At 38.8% G+C, this 22,451-nt stretch overlaps 1 protein-coding gene across 16 annotated transcripts in view; it reads right to left on the minus strand.

Annotated features, from left to right (window-relative positions):
• Positions 1-22,451, minus strand: part of STIL (STIL centriolar assembly protein) — a 64,759-nt gene that overhangs the window by 19,174 nt on the left and 23,134 nt on the right. For 11 of the 16 annotated variants that reach the window (XM_053213853.1, XM_053213865.1, XM_053213849.1 and 8 more), the window contains 6 exons: positions 22,286-22,395; positions 17,909-18,023; positions 14,981-15,919; positions 9,483-9,648; positions 6,127-6,358; positions 3,623-3,694 (listed from right to left, as the gene is read on the minus strand). In XM_053213853.1, the coding sequence (XP_053069828.1) occupies positions 3,623-3,694; positions 6,127-6,358; positions 9,483-9,648; positions 14,981-15,919; positions 17,909-18,023; positions 22,286-22,395 (1,634 nt within the window). The remainder of the gene's footprint in view (positions 1-3,622; positions 3,695-6,126; positions 6,359-9,482; positions 9,649-14,980; positions 15,920-17,908; positions 18,024-22,285; positions 22,396-22,451) is intronic. The other 5 variants (XM_015070639.3, XM_053213882.1, XM_027059267.2 and 2 more) reach the window with 2 other exon arrangements.

Genomic DNA, 22,451 nt, shown 5'->3' on the forward strand with positions numbered 1-22,451 from the left:
TCATGATCTCACGGTCCGTGGGTTCAAGCCCCGCGTCGGGCTCTGGGCTGACAGCTCAGAGCCTGGAGCCTGTTTCGGATTCTGTGTCTCCCTCTTTCTCTGACCCTCCCCTGTTCATGCTCTCTCTCTCTCTGTCTCAAAAATAAATAAATGTTAAAAACAAAATAAACAAATAAAAAAATAAAACCCTAACTGGATATGTTCTCTTGCTTCTTTTAGCCACCACTAGCACTTCCTTTTATCTTTTATGTCACATATATTCTCATTTATGATACAGTCATCTGTGTGTTCATCATACTTTGGGCAAATTTTTTAATCCGGGCCTCGGTTTCCTCATCCATGAAAAGGCAAAAATGATATCCACTTCCCTGGGTTGAAAAAAATGACACAGGATTAAAGGAGATACAAAGTGCCTAGCACAGTACCAGACAATCATAGTGGGTGAATCATAAGTGTTAGTTCTCTTTATCTCTTGCTGCTTTCCCCTTATTCCCCAAACATCAGATTGAACCTTTTTCTTCAACCATGTTAACCAATTTCACTTTAGTGAAAACACCAAACCTCTTAAATGGAGAAGCAGAAATCTAGTCTTTATAGAGATTTTATGGCTTTTTGGGAAATTACTTGTTCTGAGCAGGATTTTTATCATCCAAACAGTTGCAAAGCACTTTATTTTTATGGAGAGTCCATGTCAGTTAACTGAGTTTGCCTTACTCCATCTTTAGCTAGATGACAAAAGTAATTAGGCACTAAGGCACTGTTCTAAGTGCTTTACATATATTAACTTATTTAATCCTTACAACAACCCTATGAGATAGGTGCTTTTATTCTCTCCATTTACAGATGAGAAAACTGAGTCATCCATAAATTATGAAACCTGCCTACAGTCACACTGCTGTGATTCAAATCCAGGCAATCTGACACCTGACCCCATGATCTTAATCATAATCACTCTTCTAAACTGCATTTTCAAGAATCTTAAAATATCTGTTTAGGGGCACCTGGGTGGCTCAGTCGGTTGAACATCGGACTCTTGATTTCAGCTCAGGTCATGATCCCAGGGTCATGGGATCAAGCCCTGTGTTGGGCTCTACACTGAGCCTACTTGAGATTCATTCTCTCTCTCTCTCTCTCTCTCTCTCTCTCTCTCCCCCCCTCCCTCCCTCTGCCCTTCTCCTTCATTCATCCTCTCCCTAAAATTAAAAAAAAAAAAAGACATACATATGCGTATCTGTCTTAGTGTTTAACATAGCAAGCAAAAACAAAAGAAAAAGAACCAAAACATTAAAGATTTTAACCTCAAAATATTTAAGAATAAAACAAAATTTTATTTTATTTATCTTTTTTTTTTAAGGTTTTGTTTTTGGGGCACCTGGGTGGCTCAGTCAGTTAAGCAGCCGACTTGATTTCAACTCAAGTCATGATCACATGGTTCATGAGTTCAAGCCCCACCTTGGGTTCTGTGCTGACAGTGTAGAGCCTGCTTGGGATTCTCTCTCTCTCTCTCTCTCTCTCTCTCTCTCTCTCTCCCCCCCTCCCCCTCTCTCTCTGTTTTTCCTCCACTTGTGCCCTTTCTCTCTAAGTAAAGAAACTAAAACATTAAAAATAAAGATTAAAAAAATTTTTTTTAATTTTAAGAGAGAGAGAGCACTCATGCACAAGTTGGGGAGAGGGGCAAAGGCAGAGGAAGAGAGAGAGCAGGAGAGAGGAGCAAAGAGAGAGGGTGAGAGAGTCTTAAGCAGGCTCCATGCTCAGTATGGTGCCCAACTCCAGGCTTGATCCCATAACCCTGGGCTCAATCCCTCAACCCTGGGATCATGACCTGAGCCGAAATCAAGAGTTGGAGGCTCAACTGACTGAGCCCTCCAAGGCACCCCTAAAAGATTTTATTTTTAAGTAATCTCTACACCCAAAGTGGGACTTCAACTTACAACCCCGAGATCAAGATCACATGCTCTACCGACTGAGATAGCGAGGCACCTCAAATCAAAATTTTACAAGATGACTCTAGGGCACCTGGGTGGCTCAGGCATTAAGCATCTGACTTCAGCTCAGGTCATGATCTCACAGTTTGTGAGCTTGAGCCCCACATCAGGTGACCTCAAGCCCTGCTTCAGTTGAGCACAAGCCCCACTTCCGGTAAAAACACAAGCCCCAGGTTTAGGGGAAAAAAAAGGAGCACCTGGGTGGCTCAGTCGGTTAAGCATCTGACTTCAGCTTAGGTCATGACCTCATGGTTTATGGGTTTGAAACCTGCATCAGGCTCTGTGCTGACAGCTCAGAGCCTGGAACCTGCTTTGGATTCTGTGTCTCCCTCTGTCTCTCCCCCACTTGCACACTCTCTCTCTCTCTCTCTCTCTCTCTCTCTCCCTCTCAAAAATAAATTGATGTTAAAACAAATTTTGAAAAAGGGGGCTCCTGGGTGGCTCAGTCGGTTAAGTGTCTGGCTTCAGCTCGGGTCACAATCTTGTGGTTCATGGGTTTGAGCCCCACATCAGGCTCCGTGCTGACAGCTCAGAGCCTGGAGCCTGCTTCAGATTCTGTGTCTCCTCCTCTCTCTGCCCCTCCCATGCTTATGCTCTGTCTCTCTCTGCCTCTAATAAATAAACGTTAAAACAACAACAACAACAACAACAACACAAGCTCCAGGTGAGCCCCGTTTCTCTCCCTCTCTCTCTCTCTCTGCCCCTTGCTCACTTTTGTCCTCTCTCCAAAAAACAAAAATAAAAATAAAAAATAAAAGATGACTCTAATAATACAGCAAGTGGTATACCCAAAGTATTTTTTAAAATGTTCTATTTATTTTTGAGAGGGTACGAGTGGGGGGGGGAGAGGCAGAGAGAGGGGGACAGAACATCCAAGGTGGGCTCTGCACTGACAGCACAGAGCCCGATGTGAGGGTCAAACTCACAAACCGCGAGATTACAACCTGAGCTGAAGATGGACGTGCCACTGACTGAGTCACTCAGGTGCCCCCGAAGTATAACTTCTAAAAGAAAAATAAGGATTGTTTCACATGAAAGCCTATAAATACCACTACTCTTCAGCGGCAAAAAGCTTTTAATTACCAACTTTCCTTCAAGGCAAATAAATTTATCCCTCATAGACTGCTTTAACATCAGAAAGAGAGATCCAGGAAGACATCGAAGGGGGACAGGGAACCCGGATGGCTAGGTGCCATGTATGAACACTTAGCAGTGGGAAGCACATCATGAATCAGACCACATGTTTGGGAAGAATCCTACAGAAGCACCAAAGCCACTATGGACAACAATGGAGACAGTATTTAATCCAAATCAATACGTTATTGCTGAACAAAGATCAGATTTATATCTAGCTATGTGTTGGAATCAATAGAGCTGATTAACTGCCCTGAAAAAGCAATTAACTAACATTCTACCAATTAACTGAGATATGTTTCAAAAGTTAAAAACCACATTGGATTGGAGATGTTTAAAGTTCTGACTTAGAAACTACTTCAGGGGGAAGACACCCATAATGTTAGAAAGAAGTCTGCAGTTTACAGAAGTCCAGAAGGAGAAATAAGGATAACCATAGTTCATTCCTTTGTTCTGTTTCTATAATTAGTCCAAATAAAATGTGGATCTATCTCGGGGCTCACCTTAAATTGCTCTTCCTATCACAGAACTCATATGAAGTAGGTAACATGGGGAACCATACACTAGGTCGAGTTCTAAAGACACAGAATATGGTAATCAGAATAATTAAAAATGTCAAATATTATCACAAGGCTTATAATTTAAAAAAATAATCAACTGTCTGCCCCACGCCATCCCACCACCAAATTCACCTCTTTTAACTGCTGTTGCATGTGGTGTGTTACACCTACATCATTCCTCTACTGTCAAGATGCACTCTATGTATTCTACACCTGATCCCTTCCGGCACTTCCACAAGTCCAAGTGCCTTCGCCTCCTCTGGCCTTGACTATACTAACCGGTTTCCCTACTTCCATTCTAAACCCCTTTAGTTCATTTGACACAAAACAGCTATTTAAAAAATGAAAAATCAGGGGCGCCTGGGTGGCTCAGTCGGTTAAGCGTCCGACTTCGGCTCAGATCATGATCTTGCAGTTTGTGGGTTCAAGTCCTGCATGGGGCTCTGTGCTGACAGCTCAGAGCCTGGAGCCTGCTTCAGATTCTGTGTCTCCCTCTCTCTCTCTGTCCCTCTCCTGCTCATGTTCTGTCCCTCTGTTTCTCAAAAATAAATAAACGGTAAAAAAAAAAAAAAAAATCAGATTACACTACTCTATTGTCTAAAATACACCCAGGCTTTAATAAGCATAGAGTAAATTCAAAGCTCCTTTCTACATAATGCAAAGCCCCCACATAATTTGGTTCCTGCCTGTATCTCTGACCACAGTTCCTAAGCTCTCTCTCCCTCGGTCACCATATCTGCTGATGAGAGAAACAAAGGCAAGAGAAATGTAACATAAGTTAAATCTCTTTACAGCTTGCAGCCCCCTGATAGACACCTGAAACCTGCAGAGTGTGACCTTCCTCAAGCAACTCATGGCTGCCTTACTTCCTTAATGTTTTTGTGTTATTAAAGACTAAAAGTAAGAGTAGCCTTGTCTTAACAGTAGCTAGCCCCTCAAGGTCCTGAAAGCCTTGGTTTCAAATTCCTTAGAAACTACACTATCCCTAACCCCACTAACTTAAAAGTATATAATCAGTCACTCCTCACAACCCCAGTGCAGCTCTTTCTGCCCACAGGTTCTGTCCTGCTGCTATAATTAAATCACCCCTTTGCACCAAAGAGGCCTCAAGAATTCTTTCTTAGCCGTTTGCTCGAGAACCCCATCATAGCCACAACGGCTTTCCTAATTGTTTCTTGAACGGTCAAGCTCATGCATACCTCAAGGTCTACACTTGCTATTTCCTCCACCTGGAACACTCTTCAGATGTTCTCATGGCTGGCTCCTTTTCATCATATTAGTCACTGTTCAGATGTTATCCCTCAGCGAAGGCTTCCTTCACCATGCCCTACTTAATATATCCCTCGCTCCCATGCCACCATCCCAGTCACACTCCACTTAATAACCCTGGTTCTTTTTTTCTTTGTAATGTTTATTTATTTATTTTGAGAGAGAGAGAGAGCGAGGATGTGCATGAGCAGGGGGAGGGGCAGAGAGAGAGGGGAGAGAGAATCCTAAGTAAGCTCTGCTCTGTCAGCACAAAGGCTGATGCAGGGCTTGATCTCATGAACTGTGAGACCATGACTTGAGCACAAAACAGGAGTCAGACGCTCAACCAACTGAGCCACCCAGGCGCCTCCCTGGTTTATTCTCTGAAGAGAGTAGTATTCTCTGAAGAGCAGTAATCATTATATGACATTAAATTATGTGTTACTTATATGGTTATTGTTTGTCTCTTTTACGTCATGAAAATTCCATTAAGTTAGCAGCTTTTCCTGACTTACTGCTCATCTCTAGGGCTTCGTTCTATGGCAGCACATATCAGAAGCTCAAAGATATTTGAATTTGTTTCTTAATTTCCTGAGGATCTTAAGTTACTTTGAAATCCTTGTTTAATAAAAAAAAAAAAAAAATTCATAATGAAAAATTTCAAACACAAGAGAATAGTATAACAAACTATTATACACAGTTTTAAAAATTACCTACTTGCAACCAATCTTATTCCAATTATCCCTTTAGCCATTTCATCTCCCACCAGATTATTTTGAAGTAAATCTCAGATAACATTTCATATATAAACACCCAGTCTGTATCTTACAAAAATAAATTCATAGATATATAAATTTTTGCAATATGCAGAATCTTTAAAAATTCACAAAATTCAGGGCCCATCTCCATCTGGGATCTAGCTATCAGAATCTACAGTGAGGCCTAGGCATATGTCTTCCTGAAATTTTCTTCAGATATTCTGATTCAGCTAGACTGTAACACAACCAAAGATTGACATCTGGGAATGGTTCTAGAAGAGTCATAATTGTCGATTACATAAGAACCATCTAAGCAGAGTCAGAGTCACTACAGCTGAAAATACCATTTACAAAACGAAGTTTCTGAGTTAGAACACCAAAAGAATATTAGAATTTAAAAAGAAAAACAGGAGGATGAATACTGAATCGAAGACACCTTACTTGGATACAGAATGTGGCTGATTAAATTCTTCTTCCGCAGCAATGTTGCTCTCTTCAAAGCTGGGAATATCAACTGCTTTTAATGAAGATGAACTACCTGGAGGACTTGTGACTCCATTATTAATATCAACAGAAAAATTCATGTCCTCACTGGAAATCTTTGTATCATCTTGCCTCAGCTGAGATTCAGGCTCTTGACCATCGCCTGCTGCATTCCAAAACAAGCTGGCACCTAGAGGTTAAATGATGAGCCAGATACTGAAACAAATATTTTACTATAAAAATAAACCTCTGACAAACCTCTAAGACTAACTCTATTATTTTAACACTATTACCTAGAAATGTCTTCAGATTATATTTTTTTCAGAAATGCCATAAAGAGATTAGGTGAAAAGACAGAAAACAGGTGCACAAAGGTAAAGGGGACATTCTGGGCCCTCTCTTCAAGATGTGTGGCTCTCAAATGATGTGTTTTACATATTAAGGTTCTGAATATGATTTGGGGTGTATGTATGTGTACTGAAAACTGCTATTATGAAAAACAAGGGAAAATAATATAAATACAAATTCCTAGGCTCTGTGATTTTTATCCTTAAACACTGTATTTATGAGACTACTCAGGGGCATATCAGGCAAGTATTAAGAATCAAATGTTTCCCAAACTTTATGGAGCATTTGCACAATTACTTGCAGAACTATTTACATTTACTCTTATTGGCTTACTGTTTTTCTTTAAACCAACTCACTTTATTTTTACCTAGCTTCACCATTTCTGTGAAACCACAGATTTGATATGCTGTATTTTTCCAATACTCATAAGAATAAATGTATCTACAAAATATAAAACATTCATCTTTAAACCATCCCAAATTATCTTTTGAATCTGAGTGGTATGCATTCCACAACTTGGGAAATACTGCTATGCATAATGACTTAAAGAAATAGTTAAAATCAACAAGTACATCCAAGTCAAAATGGTTTCTACTTTGAGGGTCAACCTGGGTGATTAAAAAAAAATAAATTAATAAATGAATGATTTAATTTTGTATTCATGAACCATTAAAACCTGCATTAAGAAAGGACAATTATAAAAAAGTTACATGAGTGCTGCTACTCTTCTGGAATATTTATCAATATATACCTTCAGGAAACTAAGTATCATTGTAGAAGAAACATGTTTCTAAAAGTCACCTATTCTAATGATTATTAATAACGCATTTTTCTGCATATAAGTAATAACCACCCTAGATCATCCAAGCTGAATTACTGAATATGAATCTATGCAGTTTCAAAATAATTTCAGAATGTAAGTTTAAACATGTAAATGACTTCATTCAATGATCTTTTATTCAGCACACATGATTCAGGCATCATGTTAACTAATGAGATACAATAGTGAATAAGGTAGTGTTTCAGATCCCCAAAGCTTACGGATGAGAAGCAACTGTAATATAGTAAATAGAGAGTTTTATAGGAGCAAACATAGATGTTTGCTATCTATGTACGTTTGGTTGGCTCACGATACCTGCAGCTCCTTGTCCACCACCCCTCTACATTACACACACACACACTTTCTCTGGGGACTACCACCCTTGCAATTAACAAAGGTAGGACTCCAAAAGACATGTTCCTATTATGTGCTTCTCACCCCCCCTTACCGCTGAACCAGGAATTAAACCCTAATCCAAACTAGGCCATTCAGGTTCTCTGCAATTTGAAACAAGACTGAAGACAGTAACCTGGTTTGTGTAACACATACCCTTTGGAGCTTTGGGTGAGCTGTATTTTAAGATGCAAAGCAGTGAAGAAAGAATGAGTAAATCAGCCACGCACAATAGTTGAACAGTCCTAATGGTATTCCAGTTTCCAGTTCTAGTTTTTTCCTGAAGTCCAGCCCCATTCTTGGCCTTGGTTTTCATGAAACATCCTCATATCCTTCCAGTAAATTCCCCTTCCTTGCTTAAATTATTTCAAAGTGGTTTATATTACTTGCAGCCAAAGAATCTTGACTAATATTCAGTAATAACTGACTTACTGTACATGAGGTTCTTGCTCCCCTCCCTCCGTGCTCCCCTCCACGTGGATAGTTAACAAATGGGTTCAGAAATAGAATACAGAAATCTGCCTTCTTTCTTTTTTCTCCCTCTCAAATCTTTACTTTCCAGCTCAAATCTCCATCTGCTACTCTTCCAAGTCTTAGGTCATCAGCCCACCTCCACTCTTCTGATGTTTGAGTATCACCATCTTCATTTCCAAAAGCAGCTCAAATGCAACAGATATTTACACTGAACTCATCCTCTCTTCCCTGCTTCCCTAGGTCATCTAGGCTGAAAATCCTAGGATAACTTTTATTTTCATCTTTAATAAACTTTCAATATTAGAATAGGTCTAGATTGATAGAGATGATAATACAGAGTTCCTGTACACTCTCCTCACCCAGTTTCCCCTGTGCCATCTTATGGCACACTTTTCAAAATCAAGAAACCAACGTTGATGCATGACAAAAATCTCCAGATTTTATTTGAATTTCACCAATTTTTCCACTAATGTCCTTTTTCTGTTCCAGGATCCAAACCAGGGTATTACACTGCAATTAGCAGGGGTACTTTTTGAATCCTACACCTCCTCCAACTGCCACATCCAATTAGTTACCAAATCTTATTAACACCCTGCACAACTCTTTCTCTTCATTATTGTCACCATCACTCTATGTACTAATAGGCATCTTGCTAGATCTTGGGGACATTCTTGAAGACATTCTTAAAGATCTCAAAGGGTCTGGTGATGAGCAAACATGCAAGCAAACAAATATACATCATTTACATTATTAATTGATTTTTTAAAAAGACCTTCAATGATGCATACCAAATAAAGGAGACTTTCCTTTTTAAAAGATGTAATAAAGGCTCTCCGTAAAATATTACAGTACTAGACAATTCAGAGCCTGTGTTTTCTCACTGTGCCTATACTATTTTCTCTACCCACCCTATTCTGCCATCTCTCAATTCCACCTACTAAAATCCTACATACCCTTCAAGGCCCAGAGTCAGTAACACCGCATAGATGAAAAAAACTTTCCCTGATCCCTCAAACCACAGATGATTTTTCTTACAAGAATTGGGTCCAGCCTAGGAATGTATCAAATACTATGTATGATGTCATGTGGTTTCACATTTGTTTTCAAATACAGTTCTCTTTCATGAAGAGTAAAATTACACAAAGACTTAAACAAGTGATACTCTCATCACCCTGGTTTTGGTTCTATTTGTACCATGCACCAATTTCAACATCAAAATTTTAAAAGTAGATATGAAAAGCATTTTTTAAAATTCCTTCCAAATAAAAAAAACAATTACCTGTGCTCACAGCAATGCTCACACTTTTTCTCATGTGCAAGCCAGGAGAAGACTGTGCTTCCATGGAAACCAGCTCCATCTGTCTTGCTGCTTGTGCCGTGTTTTCAACAGAGGTTGTCTTAGGGGAACAGGGCTGCAGAGACTGTGCCTCCAATAAACGCTGAATCTGTATCAATTAACAACATATTTTAAACTGGCCATGGAAGGAATCACCAAATTGCAGTGGAGTTTAAAAATGAATTACAAAGTGTCCCAATTACAAATAGGTGGCTTTTAACTAGATTTTTTTCACATTTCAGTTAGATCATACCATAAAACTTATTCAATGCAGAAATCACTATCCTTCATTATTAAGACCCACTTAAGTGGGCTAAATGTAAATTTTATTTTATTTTACTATTTATTTATTTATTTATTTATTTATTTATTTATTTATTTATTTATTTTAGTTTTTGAGAGTGAGTGTGAGCAAGCAGAGCAGGGGCAGAAGGAACAGGAGAGAATCTTAAGCAGGCCCCACTCCTAGCGAGGAGCCCAACATGGGGCTCGATCTCATGACCGTGAGGATCATGCCTTGACCCAAAATCAAGGGTTGGACACTCAACCAACTGAGCCACTCAGGCACACTTTTATTATTTCTTTTAAAGTAAACTCCAGGCCCAATGTGGGGCTTAAACTTATAACCCCAAGATCAAGAGTTGCATGCTCTACTGACTGAGCCAGCCAGGTGTCCCATGGCTAAGCATAAATTTAAAAGTGAAACACAGGGGCACCTGGCTGGCTCAGTCGGAAGAGCATGTGTCTCTTGATCTCGGGGTTGTGAGTTCAAGCCCCATGCTGGGTGCAGAGATTACTTAAAAAAAAAAAAAAAAAATTTAATAAACCAAAAAAAGTAAAAACATGAAGGTATTTAGATTGACATTCATAACTTTAAACTTGTGTAAAAAAGCCTAAATGTTAGCACTTCAAATAAATATTTCAAGAGTGCCTGGTTCGCTTAGTCAATTGAGGGTCCAGCTTCGGCTCAGGTTGTGATCTCATGGTTCATGAGTTCAAGTCCTGCATCAGGCTCTGCGCTGACAGCTTGGAGCCTGGAGCCTGCTTCGGATTCTGGGTCTCCCTCTCTCTCTGCCCCTCCCCCACTCTTTCACTATCTCAAAAATAAACATTTAAATAAATAAATAATAAAAATTTCATTCCCATTCCACCTACAAATCAAAAGTAAGATAAAAGCTACACTTAACCAAATATTCAACATTTTTACACAAGGTTCTTCTTATAAAGGTTAACCAGAATAGCCCATGTTTGGCTGTGCTAAACTGGAATTATTAGTTTTTTTAAATGTTTATTTATTTTTGAGAGAGTGCAAGGGGGAAGAGGCAGAAAGAGAGGGAACAGAGGATCCAAAGCAGGCTGTGCACTGCCAACAGCAAGCCCAACACGGGGTTCGAACCCACGAACTGCGAGACCACAACCTGAGCCAAAGTTGGAGGCTCAACAGACTGAGCCACTCAGGCACCTCACAACTGAAATTATTAATAACAGTAGTGAATACTTACTGTTCCCTGTTTACAAGATACTGTATGAAGAGTGTTTATGTACGATTAATACAACCATCCCATGAAGAATGTACTATTTTTTAAATGACATTTTTTTTTTTAAGTTTATTTATTTTGAGAGAGAGAGTGCTCACATGAGCAGGGGAAGGGCAGAGAGAAAAGGAAAAAGAGAATCCCAAAGAGGCTCCACACTGTCAGCACAGAACCCAACACAGGGCTCGAATTCTCGAACCATGAGATCATGACTTGAGCTGAAACCAAGAGTTGGACACTTAACTGACTGAGCCACCCAGGTGCCCCAAGAACGTACTACTATTTTAAGTTTACTTATTTTGAGAGAGACAAAGACAGCACAAGTGGGGGAGAGGCAGAGAGACAAGCCTGACACAGGGCTCAAACCCACAAAACTGTGAGATCACAACCTGGGCCGAAACCAAGAGTCGGATGCTTAACTGAGCCACCCATGCATCTCAAGAATGTGCTACTATTAAACACACTTTACAGATAAGAAAACTTGAGAAATTAAAAATAAAGTCACTTGCCCAGAACATGTAACTAATAAGTAGCAATGCTAAGGTTCAAACACCAAGTTTTCTTTACTCCTTTTAAAACTGAAATAGAATTCACATACCATTTAAAACTCATCCCTTTAAAGTATACAATTCAGTATTTTTTAGTAAAGCCACCACAGTTTGCAACTATCACCACCATCTAATTCTAGAACATTTTCATCAATCCCCTGAAAAAACTCTGTAACCATTAGCAGTCACTCTCTATTGCCCATCCCTAGCCTCTGGCAACCACTAATTTACTTTCTGTCTCCACATATTTGCCTATTCTAAACATTTGATATAAATGAAACCACATAATATGTGGCCTTGTATTTTGCTTCTTTTACTTAGTATAACATTTTCAAAGTTCATCCATGTTGTTGTATCTACCAATACTTTGTGGCTGAATAATATTCTGTGTGTGGATATGTCACAGTGTGTTTACCCATTCATCAGTTGATGGGCATTGAGTTGCTTTCACTTTTAGCTATTATAATGTTACTATGAACATTTGTATATAAGATTTTATGTGCTCATATTTTTTCATTTCTCTTGGGTATATACTTAGGAGTGGAAGAGCCTCACTTTTTAAACACTGTGATTTTCTACTTCCCTGTAAATTACACTAATGTGTTTAATTAGTCTCACTTATTTCAGCAAATTAACTTTACTAATATAAGAAAATATAAGTTATCCACAAATTATCAAGATAGGTAGAAATACAGCCTGCATTAATAATACAAAATAGCCTATGTACTTATAGTGGTTTGTAGCATGGACTTTGGTGTCATGATGTAAGTTTAAATCCTACTCTGCTACCTTTTGGATAAGCTATTTAACCACTATGAGCTTCAATATCACCTAAAGCTAAAGTAGTCGTAAGGATTAAGAGACAAATAAAATAGTTGTAACTTTTTGATTGCTGACTACAGTCAGGTCCTACACTAACCACTTGATACACGTACATACACACATACACACACATAAACTCATTTAACCATCAAATCTACATGTAATAGCAATCACTGCTCCCAATTCACAGATGAGAAGAGTGAGGTTTAGAGAAATCACACAAGAAACACTTGATAATAAAGCTATAGTGATTAACTAAATAGTACTGGTGCTGGAATAGACAGGCAAATCAATGGAGAATATGGTACAGAAATAGATACAAATACATGGTACTTCTATTATAAAAAATATATATCTCCAATCATTAACAAAAGATCCATTATTCAATAAATATATGAGGCCAGTTATCTGATTATTAAAAAGGGAAAAACCTCTTATCTCACATATCAAAATAAAGCAAAAAATATAATTCTGAAGGGGGAGAGAAGATGAAGAATATAGTTTTTACAATCTGGAAGAGAAAAGGGCTTTCTAAACATAATTAACACCCAAAAAGAAAATGATAAATCTAATTATATCTAAATTGGAATATTCTGTACAAACAAATGGTTAAAACACAAAATATTTAACACAAACTGTAAGAGATGCTTACCACATACATATGATAAAAAATCAATTTCCTCAATATACAATGAGCTCTTAAAAATTTAATTAGAAAAAAACCTAAAATGGGTAAATGACAGACTTTATACAAAGAAAAAATAGCCAATAAATAATAAAATGATCAATCTTGATTATAATAATATAGTGCAAATTAAAACAATTTCTACTTATGACTGATACTCATTTTTATTTAAGAGAGAGCATGCGAGCAGGGGAAAGGGGTGAAAAGAGAGAAAGAAAGAGAGAAAGGGAGAATCTCAAGCTGAAACATTTAGCTATATTAAAATTTCTGCCAAATATCTGTAAGGGTTTATAAAAATCAAGCTTATATTCTACAATTTCAGAGAATTTACCTAGGTTTAAAAAACAGCAAAACTACATTTTTCTCAAGTGTCTCATCTATACCATTTTTAAGCAGCATTTTTATTTATTTATATTTTATTTATTTTAAAAAGTTGACTTTGAGAGAGAGAGAGCACACGCACAAGCATGCAAGGGGGGGAAAGGACAGAGAGAGAGAGAGAGAGAGAGAGAGAGAGAGAGAACGAACCCCAAGCAGGCTCCACACTGCCAGAATGGAGCCCAACACAGGGCTTGGCCTCAGAAATGAAAGATCATGAACTGAGCCAAAATCAAGAGTCTTTTAACCAGCTCAGCCACCCAGACACCCCTATTTATATATTTATTTTTAAGTTTACTTATCTAAGTAATCTCTACACCCAATGTGGGGCATGAACTCATGACCCTGAAATCAAGAGTCCCATGCTCTTCTGACTGAGTTAGCCAGGTATCCTTAAGCAGAATTTTTTATATATCGTTACCTTTTTTTATTTTTGCAAAATGCAAAATGACTTTACAAAACAAAGATGTTAAAAAATCATACATGCATATAATGCCAATTATACATATATTTGCAGTTATAGGATGATGGAAAAAGTATAGAAGAATATATTTCAGGTTGTTTTCATTCATACTCATGGGAACGGGAAGGAAGATGGTAGGGGATTTGGGGTACGTATGTGGAAGAAAGGTGCCAGTAAGGAAAGGAAAAAAAAAAAAAAAAAAACGGCACAAGACTGAATGGTGTAGAATATAATTAAAAGACTAAAAACTGCCATAAATGCCTGAAGAAAGGAAGCATTTCATAATATAATGAATGAAATCCATCTAGTATAGATACACAGAAGATGTTCCGGAACTACTCTTGAAAGGTACACTGGCTGAAACTTATTAAACATACTACAGGGTTGACAAGTTAGAGACGCATCAGAATCCATTATGCAGGCTTTATATCTAGTGGTATACCAAGGTCTAGTAAATTACATAGACTTTCTGTTAGAGGCAACAAATGAAAAGAAAAATGCAGTTATATTGCAGGTTAGGATACACACCAGGCAGAGAAGAAAGGCCTGCTTTCTACTCCTGGTTCTACTCCTAACTAGCAATGTGTCATTGGCTAAAGTATACTCTCTCTAATCCCTTTTGCATTTATCTGTAAAACAACAAGAACTAGAATCCACTTTCCAAGTTTCCTTCTAGTTCTGATATTCTACAATTTTTTTTTAATGTTTATTTATTTTGAAAGACAGAGAGAGCAAGCAGGGGAGGGGCAAAGAGAGAGAAGAAAGAGAATTTCAAGCAGGCTCTGAGCCATCAGCACAGACCCCAATGGGGGGGCTCTAAGTTAGTTACGAATCAGGAGACTGACCTGAGCAGAAATCAAGAGTCAGACACTCAACCAATGGAGCCACCTGGACACCCCTGATATTCTACAGTTTTACTCCATAAAATGTAATTGCTGAAGAATTGCCAGTTATTTTTAAGTAATCATATTAATACCAAGAACTTAGAAGAAGTAAGAAAGCTTGCAAACCTGTGCCTGAAGCAGTCTCAGCTGTCTGTCCTGTTCTGTGAGGAACCTATATGCATCCGGAGACAGTCCCATCATTCCGTTATCTGGCCCGGTCTTGGGTGCGTGTGTGCACACTGCACAGGGCCGTGAGTTACATGCGTCCACGTGTGAAGGCAGTCTTGCCACAGGCGATGGTTCTACAGTGCTGTGGGGAGGGCAACCACCCGTGCTTCCCTGGGGTCTCGAGGCTATAGGACTACTTGAAGCACAGAATGCATTAGAGTACAGAACTGGACATCCACCTGGGTGAAATAACGAATGTTTGTGAAGGGCTTCAGACTGGAGGTCTTGAATGGACCCTACTGTATTCATTCCTTGCCAAGAATTTACTGGACTATACTGAATATGGCCATGATGCTGACAACAACTGCAGACATTTGTAGAATAGTAAGATGGTGGTGGTGGAGTAGGTATCTGAAGTTCCATTGGTCTTCCTGAATTACAGGATGAAAAAACAAAATTGTGTGGGTGGGACTGTGAGGCAAGAGAAGACTGCTTGGAATTACATGTGGAGGATCCTATAAGATACTCTTCTTTGTGTAAATTTGTACCAGGAGATGGCCCATTAAGAGAAGATGGTTTACCACTGTTCCTGTTATGGGGGTTCCCTTTTTTACAGGTAGATGATTGTCTTACTTTGCCATGTCTTAAAGGAACAGTGCTCTGGGTTAACTTATTTGGTAACCCTCTCAAGGAAGGCTCTCCAGCTTTAGCTTCTAGGCTGTGTTCGTCATCGTAAAGCTGGGGTTGCAATGGATCCAAGTGTTCAGAGTGGTTAATCAACAAAGAAGGGTTTTCATTATTCACCATTTCCAATGGCTTAGGGAGAGGATTTGATTCTAAGAAATTGCCATCCAACACAAGCGAAAGTTCAGGAACTGATGGTTGGATCTTAGAAACCTATAAATGGGAAAGAAATGAAAGAGGGAAAGTATTTTTTAGGATGCCTCACTTTCTTCACACTAATATTTTCCAAATTATATCCAGTTACTTATTAAAAAGTGTTTATTCTTTATTTAGACCGTTGACACATATTTTCTGGGCATCTTCTACGTGCCAGCACTAGGAATGTAACTGTGAGGAAAATAAACAAGGTCCCTGCCCTAACAAACTTACTTAACAATGGAATTCCTTTTATTGGAACACTGATTATTGTTGCTTAAATCACATAACACAATATGGGAAACTGTTTTATAATAGACTTTTTTTTACCCTCTCCCCATAAAAAAAATTATCGCTGGCAGAATGCTTTAATAGATCTAGTAGCAAATAATGTTTCTGTATCTTAGGTAATAAAAGATCTTTCAATAAATATTTCAGAATATTTTTCTACTAAGTAAAATTATTCACTGTTCTTTTTATCAATACCAACCAGTAACTGGAAGAGCAGAAAAAAGTAAACAATACTCGCTGTGGTAAATTTGGTTATAATTTGATAGTAATTTTTAAAAATCTTTCCCATTCCTGGGGCACCTGGATGGCTGTTGGTTAAGTGTCCAACTCTCTCTCTTTTTTTTTAATGTTTGAATGTTTAGTTATTTATTATTATTATTTTTTAATGATTTTTTTTAATGTTTATTTTTGAGACAGAGACAGAGCATGAACGGGGAAGGGCCAGAGAGAGGGAGACAGAATCTGAAACAGGTTCCAGGCTCTGAGCTGTCAGCACAGAGCCCGACGTGGGGCTCGAACTCACAGACTGCGAGATCATGACCTGAGCCGAAGTCGGCCGCTTAACCGACTGAGCCACCCAGGCGCCCCTATTTATTATTCTTAAAATCATGTTCATTTATTTGTTCTTGAGAGAAAGAGACAGAGTGCACAAGGTGGAGAGGGTCAGAGAGAGAGGGAGACACAGAATGTGAAGCAGGCTCCAGGCTCCAACCTGTCAGGGCAGAGCCTGATGCGGGGCTCGAGCCCACAAACCATGAGATCATGATCCGAGCCAAAGTCGGATGTTTGACTGAGCCACCCAGGCGCCCCTAATGTTTGTTTATTTTTTATAAAGAGAGAGAGGGAGAGAGAGAGAGAGAGAGAGAGAGAGCACGCACGCATGAGCAGGGGAGGGCAGGGAGAGAGGGAGACACAGAATCCAAAGCAGGCTCCAGGTTCTGAGCTGTCCACACAGAGTCCCACATGGGGCTCGAACTAACGAACCATGAGATCATAACCTGAGCCAAAGTCAGTGTCTTAACTGATTGAGCCCATCCCGGCGCTCCCGACTTTTTTTCGCCTCAGGTCAAGATCACACAGTTCATGGGATCCAGCCCTACGTCGGGCTCTGCACTGATAGTGCAGGGCCTGCTTGGGATTCTCTCTCTCCCTTTCTTTCTGTCCCTCACCTATTTTCTTCTAGTAAGTAATTAGTCCAATTAAGGCACAACAATTCTACAATCAAAAAATTATGACAGATTAGCAATCTCCAAAATCAAGTATCATGTTTTCTCAGATTTGGTTAATAAGAATCACTGTCAAGTTCTGGTGGTAGTACAGAATGTTGAGTCTACATGGGTTTTTTAAAAGCACCAGGTTCTGAAACCAAACCTCCTGAACTACTAGCTTTACTGAATTCCAATTTTACTACTTACTAGTTGTTTAATACTGGGCAGGTACTTAACCAATCTGTGCCTCAGTATTCTCTGGAAGTAGTAATAAAAAGTACTTATTACAATATGTACATACATATGTATATATATCGCATACAATAATTACATATACTTGTGAGAAATATCTGTATCTATATATATAGATATAGGCACATTGATATATAGCTAGATACATCTTAGAATAAAAATTAAATAAGCTTCAGGTAATATTATTGAATGCTTTAACATGAAGAGATTTTCGGTTTCTAAACAAAAGGTGGGCTCTTTATAAGATCAGTGATACCTTCTGACTCACAGGATGAGGACTAGGAATTGGTCTTGGAGAAAAATCTTCATGTTCAACACCAGAGTCATGATCATTTATTGGCATTTTTCCTGGAGATAACTTTTGGGAAGACCTAAAAAATAGAAGGGAATAAAGAAAAGTCTTCAGTAATCTTATTTGTTCATTTGTTCTTTCTTTTTGAAAGTGAATAAAGTCCTTTAATAAACCAGAGTAGTATCTGGATCATTTAATTTAGTATTTGACAACCACAAATTATTTTTTTTCGGGCCAGTGTTAGCTGCCTAGGAAAGCTGGTGCAGTCAGATTCATGCTTAATAAACTACCTCTCTTTGCCTGATCGCGGGAAGTTTACAAAATATCAGGGGCACCTGGGTGGCTCAGTCAGTTACACATCCGTCTTCAGCTCAGGTCATAATCTTACAGTTCGTGGGTTTGAGCCCTGCGTCAGGCTCTGTGCGGACAGCTCAGAGCCTGGAGCCTGCTTCGGATTCTGTGTCTCCCTCTCTCTCTGCCCCTCCCCTGCTGGCACTCTGTCTCTCTCAAAAATAAATAAACATTAAAAAATTTTTAAAAATATATATGTATCAACAGTTACTGAGCATCTTCCGATTAACACTTTGAGGAATGTAGTTATAAATAAGGCATAGGGCTTGCCATAGCAAAACTTTAGGGGCGCCTGGGTGGCTCAATTGGTTGAGCATCTGATTCTTGGTTTTGATTCAGGTCATGATCTCAGGGTCGTGGGACTGAGCCCCTTGTCAGGCTCGGTGCTGAGTGTGGCACCTGCTTGAAATTCTTTGTCCTTCTCCTGTGCACGTGTGCACAGTCTCTCTCTCAAATTAAAAAAAGAATTATAATCTGGTGACAGAGCTATACATTCACTGCATTAAACACTGTGTTAAAAAGGGAACTTAAGAGAGAACTACTACACTTTCCTGTGCACTGATAGCTGTGATGGGAGAGCTTGGAGACATTAACTGAGGTGCCTCCTCCTACTAAGTCAGTTGTAGTCATTGGGTCACAGCCGCCTGCTCCAATAGAACACAGACACAATTTTGAGTACTGAGTTTCAAAAGCCAAAATTAGAGTTTAAAATTAAATTTGGAAGACTATATGCATCAGATTTTTTTCATCCTAGATAAAGTCTCAATAGGATGAGTCCAGGGAAGAGAAAAGCCAGAAGGAAGCTAAAAGAGCATAGACATTGATGGAATCCCTAGAAAGTGTCCTACATCCTGTCTCTCTGGTCAGGGAGCACAAAGAAGCCCCCAGGTAGGAGGTGTGACAGCAGAAGAGACCTTTGCCTAAACCCTGGTGGTCTGGAGAAGCAAACACAGAGTTCTTTCTGCACCAAGGTGCTGCAATGAAACAATCCGAATGTCTGCATGGTGTGTTTAAGCAGTAGGGTCTGCACTCAGTCCCATAAAGTTCTCCCCCTACACCCAAGAATGACATGGAGAATATTATTGTATCCCCTGTGCCTCAGGGTAGCACAGACATGACAGAGAACCAACGACCTGACTAGAGTAAGGAGGTCACAGCAGAAGCCTGCACAAACCTACTGCCAAAGACCAGACGCAAATGAAAACATCTCAGCAGATGGCAGCTTGGATGGATGATAATCATGTCACCCCAGGACACTACTACTGGCACAGCATTAATTCCTCCAAATTGCATATAACCTCAGAGGAAAGAAGACAAACAGAACTTGAATTACTGAAATTTGGTTTCTATAACCAATTGGGTGGTCAAATTAGAAATTAAGTTCAATTACTTTTAAAAAGAAAAAAGTTAACATTTTTTGAACACCTGAGTTTGTGGCAAGGAATTAATATTTGCTACATATTTACTTGTGGTAACACAAACATGTAAACACACATAAAATTTCTGACATTCGGCAATAAAATCCATTTCTGAGCTTTTGTAGGACCCAAGGCAAAAAGAAAAAACTTTATGTTGTATAACTATAACATCAGTTCTTTAGGTGAGATGAACATTTTCCTAAAATCTAAAAATGATCATTCCTAAAGCTCTGATCAGAGTTGAAAACTGGCAAGATTTTCAAAAACAACGTTAAAGAAATTGGGGCCCTGGGGTGGCTCAGTCTGTTAAGTGTCCGACTTCAGCTCCAGTCACGATCTCATGGTTTGTGAATTTGAGCCCCGCATGGGGCTCTGCTCCGACAGCTCAGACCCTGAAGCCTGCTTCAGATTCTGTCTCCCCCTCTCTGTGTGTCCCTCCCCCACTTATGCTCTCAATCTCTCTTTCAAAAGTAAGTAAATAACTTTAAGAAAAAAATGAAGAAAAAAAAAAGAAATTATAAGTGTCTCCTAAATTTGGCTTTTTCTTCCATAAATAATCCATAAAATCTTGAATAAAGACTTCAAAAGACAGTGATGGTATTCCTGAAAACCTGTAGGAACATAGGTTTCCGGTGATCTAACCTATTCCTAGGATAAGTTAAAATGCCCAAAGACGGAGAGAGCACACCTCGGGTATCTGTCTAATCTTCAAAACCTGTAACTATGTTTACCACACTTGGGAAAAGGAAGTTTGCAGATGTGATTAAGTTAAGGATCTTGAGATATGGAGATTATCCTAGATTACCCAGGTAGGCTCAATGTAATCACAAGGGCCCTTATACAACGGAGGCAAATGGGTCAGAGTCAGAGAAGAAGATGTGAGGATAGAAGAAGTCAGAGATCTGAAGATGCTATACTGCTAACTTTGAAGACAGAGTAAGGGGCCACCAGACAAGTGATGCACATGGCCTCTAGAAGGTGGAAAAGGGAATAAGATGGATTCTCTACTTCAGCTTCCAGAAGGAATGCAGCCCTCTCACCACTTTGACTTTAGCCTCAAAGACCATTTCAGACTTCTGACCTTCCAAACTGGAAAATAATAAATCTGTATTGTTTTTAAGTTGGAAGTTTGTGGTAATTTCTTACAGCAGCAACCAGAAACTAATACAGATTCAGTCATAATTCCCATTTCACAGATGGAATAATGATGTATAGAACCAGGACTTGAATGCAAATGTCTTATACCATAAACTGAGCTCACAACTATTATGTTGTGACCTCTATAAATAATTGGTATAGTTGGCATTTATTTTAAAATCATATCATAGTTAATTTCCACCTACAGAATCAAGTGATAAATGAATCCTATAAAAAAAAATCAAGCCATTTTCTCAATCACCGCAATAACCTATAATGAACCTTACACCTCCTGTTTTGCATGCAAGATACTAAACAGTATTATAAAGGGACCCAAAGACAGGTTAAGGTTATATTCAAAACGTTGAGAAAAGGACAAATTAACCACTAGGGCAAGTTAAAATAACATTTGTAGGAGTATCTGGCTGGCTAAGTCAGTAGAGCATGTGACTCCAGTAATATGGAGAACATTCAACACTTCATCACTGGACTATAAATTTCACGAGGGAAGAAATCATGTCTGTATCTGTTTTTAATACCACCATGTCTCTAGTCTTTAGCACATTACCTGGCATACAGGAGAATACATAAGAAAGCTGGGATAGGGATATGAAGGGTTAATTTTATGTGTCAACTTGGCTAGGCCACAATAACCAGATATTTGGTCAATCGTTATTATAGATGTTTGTGTGAAGTTACTTTTAGACGAGATTAACATTAAAGTCAGTAGACTCCAAGTAAAGCAAATGATCCTCCAAAATGTAGACAGGCCTCATCCAGTCAGCTGATGGCTTTAATAGAACAAAGAACGACCCCCTGCAAGAAGAGGGAATTCTGCTGGCAGATTTGGACTCTAAATGCAACTCTTCTCAGCCTCCACAACTGCAGGAACCAATTCCATAAAACAAAGCTTTCTCTCTCTCTCTCCCTCCCTCTCTCCCTCCCCCACTCTCTCTCTCTCTCTCTCCATCCTGTTGGTTTTGTTTTTCTGGAGAACCCTAATACAATGGAGTATCTTTTTTTTTCACCGGGACAAGTATATACTGACCCAAAAAATCACAGCCAGTATTCACTTAATACTCCCCAAGAGCATTTTCTTTTTTAGGTAGAGAAGTTTTTTTACCACAGTTTCTCGGATAGACCCAAGTTTAAAACTACAAGTCAGAGAAGAACAAACAGAGGGCAAACTAAACAAAAACAGGAGCTTCTTCCTAAGCAAGATAATTTCTTGACACTTCCTGCCCCTATGTAATAAAGCAACTCAAATGACAACTACATTAAAGTTGTCACTTCATTCGAGTATGAAGTAATGCATGGACATCTTATGATATAAGATAATACAATCAGTTTCATCAGATTAGGGAGTTATTTTCATTACTCATTAAAGCTAATGAATATAATAAAAAAAAGTACACATGAAAATAGTATCTTTTACCTTTTAATTGAAAGATTCTTGGAAACTTTGTTGAAAAACTCTGTTTCTGCATTTTGGCTTTCAGCAGTCAGTTCAAAATGGATTGACTTTTTATCAGAAGGTTCAACATTCTGAAATAAAGAAGGGCATACTTGGAGAGCTGACTTAAATAGAAACAACAGAGAAT

The sequence above is a fragment of the Acinonyx jubatus genome, chromosome C1, assembly GCF_027475565.1.
Source record: "Acinonyx jubatus isolate Ajub_Pintada_27869175 chromosome C1, VMU_Ajub_asm_v1.0, whole genome shotgun sequence".
Taxonomy (NCBI): Eukaryota; Metazoa; Chordata; class Mammalia; order Carnivora; family Felidae; genus Acinonyx; species Acinonyx jubatus.